This window comes from Pristiophorus japonicus, chromosome 2 (genome assembly GCF_044704955.1).
Source record: "Pristiophorus japonicus isolate sPriJap1 chromosome 2, sPriJap1.hap1, whole genome shotgun sequence".
Classification (NCBI taxonomy): Eukaryota; Metazoa; Chordata; class Chondrichthyes; family Pristiophoridae; genus Pristiophorus; species Pristiophorus japonicus.
Window position 1 is genome coordinate 14489065 of NC_091978.1, and position 9428 is coordinate 14498492.

General features: G+C 50.3%; 1 protein-coding gene across 2 annotated transcripts in view; it reads left to right on the forward strand.

The window, feature by feature from the left end:
• The window catches only part of LOC139236012 (RING finger protein 145-like), a 48564-nt gene extending 43007 nt beyond the window's left edge, over window positions 1-5557 (forward strand). For both annotated transcript variants that reach the window (XM_070866791.1, XM_070866792.1), the window contains one exon: window positions 2034-5557. In XM_070866791.1, the coding sequence (XP_070722892.1) occupies window positions 2034-2399 (366 nt within the window). In that variant the 3' untranslated portion in view covers window positions 2400-5557. The remainder of the gene's footprint in view (window positions 1-2033) is intronic.
• Window positions 5558-9428: the final 3871 nt, after the last annotated feature.

Sequence of the window (9428 nt, forward strand, 5' to 3'; positions counted from 1 at the left end):
GCAGGCGCATGGGAACACCATCACCTCCAAGTCACACACCATCCTGACTTGGAAATATATCGGCCGTTCCTTCATCGTCGCTGGGTCACAATCCTGGAACTCCCTCCCTAACAGCACTGTGGGAGCACCTTCACCACACGGACTGCAGCGGTTCAAGAAGGCGGCTCGCCACCACCTTCTCAAGGGGCAGTTAGGGATGGGCAATAAATGCCGGCCTTGCCAGCGACGCCCACATTACCAGCCGTCTCACTTTGCCCTGAGAATGTGGTGGTGGGCCTTCTCTTGAACCGCTGCAGTAACTTCTTTTCCCCCGACCATCTCTCTTAGCCAGTTCAGAAGGCAGTTAAGATTGAACCAGGGTGGTGTGAGATTGGAGTCACATATAGGCCCAGACCGGGTAAGGATGGCAAGGTTCCTTCCCAAGAGGACATTAGTGAACCAGTTGAGTTTTTAACGGCAATCCGACAGCTTTTACTGATGACCGTTTTTTATTTCCAGATTTTCTTTAGTGGATTTTAAGTTCTCAAACTGCGCTGGTGGGATTTGAACTTGCCATTCTCTGGATTATTCGCCCAGGGTCTCTTAATTACCAGTCCAGTAATATGACCACTACAAGCTCTGTCTTTCTATCTGAAAAGACGAGTTACGTAAGAACATAAGAAATAGGAGCAGGAGTAGGCCATAAAGCCCCTCGAGCCTGCTCCGCTATTCAATAAGATCATGGGCTCAGTTCCACTTCCCTGCCCGCTCTCCATAACCCTTTGCTCCCTTATCGCTCAAAAATCTGTCTATCTCCGCCTTAAATATATTCAATGTCCCAGCTTCCACAGCTCTCTGGGGCAGAGAATTCCACAGATTTACAACCCTCAGAGAAGAAATTTCTCCTCATCTCAATTTTAAATGGCTGGCCCCTTAATCTGAGACTATGTCCCCTAGTTTTAGTTTCCCCTACAAGTGGAAATATCCTCTCTGCATCCACCTTGTCGAGCCCCCTCGTTATCTTATACATTTCGATACGATTACCTCTCATTCTTCTGAACTCCAATGAGTATAGGCCCAACCTTTCCTCATAAGTCAACCCCCTCATCTCCAGAATCAACCTAGTGAACCTTCTCTAAAACAGCCTCCAGTGCTGTTCAGAAATGTGACCGTTTGTCCCCTTTTCAGTCGCTGAATTAGTTTAAAAAAAATAATTCTTGATGTCGACAGCAAGGCCACCATTTATTGCCCATCCCTAGTGTCAGTGATGGATCAGTGGGCAGCACACTCGCCTCTGAATCAGTAGGTTGTGGGTTCGAGTCCCACTCCAGGGACCTGTAGCACATCAATCTCGGCTGACAGTCCCAGTGCACTGTCGGAGGTGCCATCTTTCAGATGAGACATTAAACTGAGGCCCATCTGCTCGCTCAGGTGGACGTAGAAGATCCCACGGCACTATCTTGAAGAAGAGCAGGGGAGTTATCCCCGGTGGCCAGGCTGTTGTTTATCCCTCAGTCAACATAACAAAAAACAGATGATCTGGGTCATTATCACAGTGCTGTTTGTGGGAGCTTGCTGTGCGCAAATTGGCTGCTGCGTTTCCCACATTACAACAGTGACTACACTCCAAAAGTACTTCATTGGCTGTAAAGCGCCTTGAAACGTCCGGTGATCGTGAAAGGCGCTATATGAATTCAGGTCTTTCTTGAGAAGCTGGTTTGCTGTCTTCTTGAACCAGTGCTTCCTGGATTTTGTCCCAGTGATGATGAAGGAACGGCGATACATTTCCAAGTCAGGATGGTGTGTGACTTGGAGGGGAACGTGGAGGTGGTGGTGTTCCCATGCGCCTGCTGCCCTTGTCCTTCTAGGTGGTAGAGGTGGCGGGTTTGGGAGGTGCTGCCGAAGAAGCCTTGGTGAGTTGCTGCGGTGCATCTTGTCGATGGTACACACTGCAGTCACGGTGGTGGAGGGAGTGAATGTTTAAGCATTTGCGTCTTGTTGGTATAGATTTAACAGCGTCGTTCTCTTGTGTTTTTTGTCTCTTTCTCTCTCAGGTAATGAGATCGGCCATTGTGACCGTTTGTGGACATTACTACCACTCTTCTTGCCTGCGGCGGTGGCTGTACGTGCAGAAGACGTGCCCGATGTGCCACCAACCCATAAAGCCATCGCCCCCTCCGCTAGAGCCTCCCCAGCAGGCCCGAGAGGGGGAGGAGGAGGAGGAGGAGGAGCAGGAGCAGGCCCAGGAGCCGCAACACTCCTTTCCCGGAGACCAGGGAGCGACTGGCGGTGGCGAGGAGCAGGCCGGGGCCGCAGGCTTCGGGCCTGCTTCCGGCGGAGACGGCCGTCAGGAGAGCGAGAACCGGGACCCTCCAGAGGGCGTGGAGTCCGGAGACGGTCAAACCCCCGAGGGAGACTAGGTTGTGGGGCCGACTGATCCGGAAGAGGATCGGTCCGCAGCGCAGGGGGACCCCGCGGGAAACGCTGCAGGAAAGGAGAGACCCCCGACTGCGGGAGGGCCACCACCCAGGAGTTAGGCCTTGGGCCTAGCGCAAACGGAGGGGGCAAAATGGACGCTGCACGCAGTGAGTCACCGAATGCCGATCGGGACTTCAAACCATTTCCGGACGGAGCGGATACCCCGGCGGAAAGAAAGGAATCGTTACCGTTTTCCGAAAGGAACGACAACTCAGGAACAGAACTAAGTTTACAGGCTGAAAAGAGTTGATTGTGCAGGGACTTCTGAGAATAATGGGTGAAGTGATGGTAGGAGGGGAGAAAAAAAAGAGATCGCAAATGTTTTGCTGTTTTTTAAAAAAAAACAATTGTCTTAGGCTGACAATCCAGATCTGCGAGGCCTTACCATACAAAAAAAATATAGTGGTTGAACTCTGACCTTTACTTTAGCTTGATCTTCACTGAGTGGCGACCATATTGGATCCCACTGGCTCCCACAGAAAGTGGGCAATAAAGGAAAAGGGGGAAGGTTGTGCTAATCCATCCATGACCTCACACGTGTCAAACACTGAGTCTGTTGATTCCTATCCAGTGCTCACATGTCACCCAGATTGCTGTTGAGTTGAGACCCGAGCCATCCAGGATTGACCAAGTGAAAATAGACTTCCCCCCCCCCCCACCCTGGCCACTGGTGGTCTCTCATTTTATTTTTACCTTTTCGTTCATTGGATGTGGGCATCGCTGGCAAGGCCAGCATTTATTGCCCATCCCTAATTGCCCCTTGAGAAGGTGGTGGTGAGCCGCCTTCTTGAACCGCTGCAGTCCCGTGTGGTGAAGGTGCTCCCACAGTGCTGTTGGGGAGGGAGTTCCAGGATTTTCACCCAGCGACGATGAAGGAACGGCCGATATATTTCCAAGTCAGGATGGTGTGTGACTCGGAGGGGAACGTGGAGGTGATGGTGTTCCCATGAGCCTGCTGCCCTTGTCCTTCTAGGTGGTAGAGGTCGCGGGTTTGGGAGGTGCTGCCGAAGAAGCCTTGGCGAGTTGCTGCAGTGCATCTTGTGGATGGTACACACCACCTCTTGTCTGCCTTTAGTCCAGCGCCCCTCGCCCATCGGCACACGGGTCGCCTGTTACTGATATACCTCGGGACAACCAGACTTACCTCCGCAAAAGCAAAATACTGCGGCCGCTGGAAATCTGAAAAAAAAAATCAGACAGTGCTGGAAACACTCAGGCAGCTGGAGAGAGAAACAGAGTTAACGTTTCAGCTCGATGACCCTACATCAGAACTGGAAAAGGTTACAGGTTTTTAAGCAAGTGCAGGGGTCCGGGAAAGAACGAAAAGGGGGGAAGGTCTGTGATAGGGTGGAAGGCAGGAGAGATTAGAGAGACAAAAAGGGATGATGGTGCAAGGGAAAAGGGGGCGGTAATGGGATAAATAAAGAAACAAAAGATGAGTCTAGATAGGTTGTAAATGGGAATAGCAGGATCATTGTTGTCTGGAAGAAATGGGAGTGCAGTTTATGATTTGAAATTCCTGAGCTTGATGTAAAGTGCCTGATCAAAAGATGAGGTGCTGTTCCTCAGGCTTATGTTGAGCTTCATTGGAACAGTAGGCAGCCCCCAGTGGGGTTAACAACCCTCTCTGGATAGGAGCAGGAGGAGGCCATTCAGCCCCTCGAGCCTGCTCTGCCATTCAATGAGGTCACGGCTGACCTGCGACCTAACTCCAATCACGCCTTTGCTCAATATCCCAATACCAGCCGATATACTTTCCATCTGTTCCCCTTGAAACCATCGACCAGTTCACCCCTTAACCTCCGACATTCTAGGGGATACAACCCTAGCTTACACCCTTGCCCAACAAAGATCTATCAGTCTCACTTTTGGCCTCTCCCTATCCCAATCCCAGCCTCACCAGTTTTTTTGGGGGGGGGGGGGGCGGGGTGGGGTAGAAGATTCCAGAAGATTATCCTGGAATCTCCAGGAGTGAAAGATGAATTTCTAGGACACTATTGTGAGCAACTCTGGGAGAAAACTCATAGAAGTGTTTTTTTTTTAAAAGGTGTGTTTTATTTCATATTGTTTGTATGGTTTTGTTTGAGTTATGAAAGTTTTGGGAGGTGAGGGAAGAGGCGGTTTGGAGCGATCGTCCTCAATCATCCAAACGGGTAATGCTGATTCTATTCTCTTTCCAATTGGTGTGGGACGGTGTTGTACAGACGAGTCTGGTGGCTAATGGTGGGGTGGGGGGGGGCGATCGGAGGTCATGTGATGAGACCTCCAGCAACATGTCCGACCACAGTCGACGGTAGATGCAGGGAGGTTGTCTTCTCCCCCCGGGCTGGGGAGTCTAGAACCAGGGGTCACAGTCTCAGGATTAGGGGTCGGCCATTTAGGACTGAGATGAGGAAGAATTTCTTCACTCGGAGGGTGGCGAATCTTTGGAATTGTCTACCCCAGAAGACTGTGGAGGCTTAGTCTTTTGAGTATGTCCAAGACAGAGGTCAATAGATTTTTGGATATGAAGGGAATCGAGGGATATGGGGATCGAGCGGGAAAGTGGAGTTGAGGTAGAAGATCAGCCATGATCTCATTGAATGGCGGAGCAGGCTCGAGGGGCCGAATGGCCTACTCCTGCTCCTAATTCTCCTCTTGTGTAACCCTCCTCCAAGCCCTCCCCCCCCCCCCCCCCCCCCCAAGGGCAGGTGGGTTCAAAGGACGTGGTGTGCAGGGAGGGGAGGGGGTGGGGGAAAGGGAAGTGACACCATCCTTTGCCTCTGCTCTCGGCTCCATCATTGTTCTCCTGCCTCCCGACAGGGCGAGGGGAGTGGAGGACACTGGCCGATGACCATACAAGGGGGCGGGGCCCGGCAGATTGTCATCCCAACGTGGGAAAGGTCAAGCGTTGGTCGTTATAATCGGTTTTGTGATGCAATAGTTGAGCCATTATTTGCTGAAGGACCCCAGCTTAGTGCCTTTTTTTGTTACTGGTGTCCTTCTCTCAGCAACATGTCTTGTATTCGATATTTGTGAATGTATTATTACTTGAACATTTTGGTCGATGCATGTCCTCGGGGAGTCGAATTGAACTGACGATTATTTTTCCACCCCTCAAGATCTGGCTGTGCTTTATTCTTCCTCATCCTGCACTTGCACAAGCCGTGACTACACTTCAAACTGTACTTCAGTACTACAGGAGCAGACATTTTCTCCGGTTGAATATTGGGCTGACCGAAGCCATTGTTTTCGGTCCCCAGCCACCTACTCCATCCCTCTCAGGCTGAACCAGACTGTTCGCAACCTAGGTGTCATATTTGACCCTAAAGTGAGCTTCCGGCCACGTATCTGCAGCATAACTAAAACCGCCTATTTCCACCTCTAACATCGCCCGCCTCAGCTCATCCACTGCTGAAACCCTCATCCATGCCCTTGTTCCCTCTACTCCGATGCACTCCTGGCTGGCCACCCACGTTCTACCCTAAGTAAACTTGAGGTCATCCAAAACTTGGCAGCCCGTGTCCTAACTCGCACCAAGTCCCGCTCACCCATCACCCCCTGTGTTCACTGACCTACATTGGCTTCCGGTTAAGCAGCGCCTCGATTTCAAAATTCTCATCCTGGTTTACAAATTCCTCCATGGCCCTCGCCCCGCCCTATCTCTGTAATCTCCTCCAGACCCACCACACTCCTCTAATTCTGCTGTCTTGAGCATCCCTGATTATAATCGCTCAACCATCGGTGGCCGTGCCTTCTGTTGCCTGGGCCCCAAGCTCTGGAACTCCCTGCCTAAACCTCTCCGCCTCTCTACCTCTCTACCTCTCTTTCCCCCTTCAAGACGCTCCTTAAAACCGACCTCTTTGACCAAGCTTTTGGTCACCTGCCCTCATTTCTACTTATGTGGCTCGGTGTTAAATTCATTTGTTTTGTCTTAAAACACTCGTGTGAAGCGCCTTGGGACATTTTACTGTGTTAAAGACACAATATAAATACAAGTTGTTGTTGTTCATTGGATGTGAAATGCTTTAGGTCGTCCTGAGGGTCAAAGGGTTAAACTATGAGGAGAGGTTGGCTTGTAGTCCCATGAGCAGAGGAGCTTGAAGGAGGTGACCTGATTGGTTAAAATGTTAAAAGGATCCGATGGGGTAAATAAGGAGAAACGATTTCCTCTAGCGAGGGAATCAAGAACAAGGGGGGGGAAATCTTAAAATTAGAGCCAGGCCGTTCAGCTGTGACGTCAGTAAGCACTTCATACAAAAGCTAGTGGAAATCTGGAACACTCTTTTCCCCCCCCCCCCCCCCCCCCCCCCCAAAAAGCTGGTGTCATTAACATAGAAACAGGAGTAGGCCATTGAGCCCCTCGAACCTCTTCCCTCCATTCAATGAGATCACGGTTGATCTGCGACCTAACTCCATATACCCGCTTTTGGCCCATATCCCTTAACATAAGAACATAAGAAATAGGAGCAGGAGTAGGTCATACGGCCCCTATATAGGTCATATAGCTGATCTGATCATGGACTCAGCTCCACTTCTCTTCCTGCTCCCCGAAACCCTTTACTCCCTTATCACTTAGCTAACTTAACTTTCTTTAATAAAAAGCTAGCAATCTCACTTTTTAAAAATTAACAATTGATCCAGCATCGTTCTCAAATATTGCCTGGCCAATATTTATCCCTGAACCAACATCACTAAAACAGATTATCTGGTCGTCATCACATTGCTGTTGGTGGGAGCTTGCTGAGTGCAAATTGGCTGCCGCCTTTCCTACATTACAACAGTGACTACACGCCAAAAAGTACTTCATTGGTTGTAAAGCACTTTGGGACATCCTGAGGTCGTGAAAGGCTCTATATAAATGCAAGTTCTTCCTGTTTTTCTTTGTCCATGGGCCAATATCTCTCTCAACCAGCATCACCGAAACACATTATCTGGCCATTGAAAGGAAAGAAAGCACTTGCATTTATGTATGCCTTTCACTGTCTCAAACACAAAAGCACTTTGCAGCCAGTAAAGTACTGTTGCAGTGTAGTCACAGTTGTAACGTGGGGAAAGCGGCAGCTAATTTGCGCACAGCAAGCTTCCACAAGCCATGTTGGTCTGTTTGATTAAGGGAGGAAATGTTGGTCAAGCTGCCAGGGTAGGTATTTGCTCTTCCTCTGTGTGATCTTTAACAGCCTCCTGAACACACGGATGGAGTCTTGTTTTAATGTACTGGACTGTAGGCTTACAACAACAACTTGCATTTATAGAGCACCTTTAATGTAGTAAAACCAGCCCAAGGTGCTTCACAGGAGCGATTATAAGATAGAAATTTGACACCGAGCCCCATAAGGAGATATTAGGACAGGTGACCAAAAGGTAGGTTTTAATGAACATTTTGGAAGAGGAGATGTTCAGGGAGGGAATCACAAAGCTTGGGTCCCAGGCAGCTGAAGGCACGGCAGCCAATGGCGAAGCAATTCAAATAGGAGGATGTATAAAGAGGCCAGAATTGGAGGAACACGGGGATCTCGGGAGGGTTGTGGGGCTGGAGCATAGTTTTGGATGAGCTGAAGTTTGTGGAGGGTGGAAGATGGGAGGCCGGCCAGGAGTGTGTTGGAATAGTCGAGTCTAGAGCTAACCAGAGGCATGGATGAGGGTTTCCACAGCGGATGAGCAGAGGCAGGGGCAGAGATGGAAGCTATTACGGTGGAAGTAGGCAGTCTTGGTGATGGAGAATATATGTGTAACGTATTTGCTTCATGGGTTTTAGAGTGGAAGCAAGTCTTCCCCGATTTCGAGGGACTGCCTCTGATGATGACCTTTGCTTAAGAATTCATAGCAACACATTTCTATTAAGAACTACAAAATCAAAATACTGTGGATGCTGGCATCTGAAATAAAAACAATGCTGGAAATCTCAGTGGGTCAGGCAGCATCTGTGGAGAGAAACAGTTAATGTTTCTGGTCGTTGACCCTTCGATGTTAACTCTGTTTTTCTCTCCACAGATGCTGCCTGAGCTGCTGCTATTAAGAACCAGTTGGTTTATTAGCAAACAATCACACTACACATTACCAGTCCATCTACCAGACTCACCATCACCTGCCTCACCGTGGATCCCCCGACCCCAACTGGCTGGGGTTTTATTGAGTCTTGTGACTGGCTAAGCCACTCACAACTCAACAGCGCCACCAACCTGTGGGCATACTCACACGGGCAATATGGAATCGGACGTTCCGCTCCAGGTCAAGTCGGAGGCAGGTTGTGATCGGTGTGAGACGGTGGCCATGAAAGGGGGGTGGGGGGGGGGCCAATGTCTGTGTTCTCGCTCAGCATCGAAGCACTGGCCACGCTCGACCAGCTCTGTTGGGCGGGCCACATTGTCCGCATGCCCCACAACAGACTCCCAACTCCTACTCGGCAGGCGATTTCCCCAGGTGAGCAGAGGAAACATTTCAAGGACACCCTCAAAGCTCCTTGATAAAGTGCAACATCCCCACCGACACCTGGGAGTCCCTGGCCAAAGACCACCCGAAGTGGAGGAAGAGCATCCGGGAGGGCGCTGAGCACCTCGAGTCTCGTCGCCGAGAGCATACAGAAATCAAGCGCAGACAGCGGAAAGAGCGTGCGGCAAACCAGACTCCCCACCCACCCTTTCCTTCAACCGCTGTCTGTCCCACCTGTGACCGAGACTGTAATTCCTGTATTGGACTGTTCAGCTACCTGAAGTAGAAGCAAGTCTTCCTCGATTTCGAGGGACTGCCTATGATGATGATTGGGGGGGAGGCATAGAGGGATGGAATCTTGAGGCTCTCCTGGAGTGGGGCTTGAACCCACATCCTTGAAAATGCTTACCAACTGAGTCAAGCTGATGCTGGGGAGGGTGGAGTGGTAAATCAGCAGGAGTTCCCTCTACATAATCGCGATCCACTAAAGGTCCAGTGAACAGGCGTCGGGTACAGTGCATTTAGCACCCACTGAAAGGTGCTTTGAGCTGTGAGGCGGT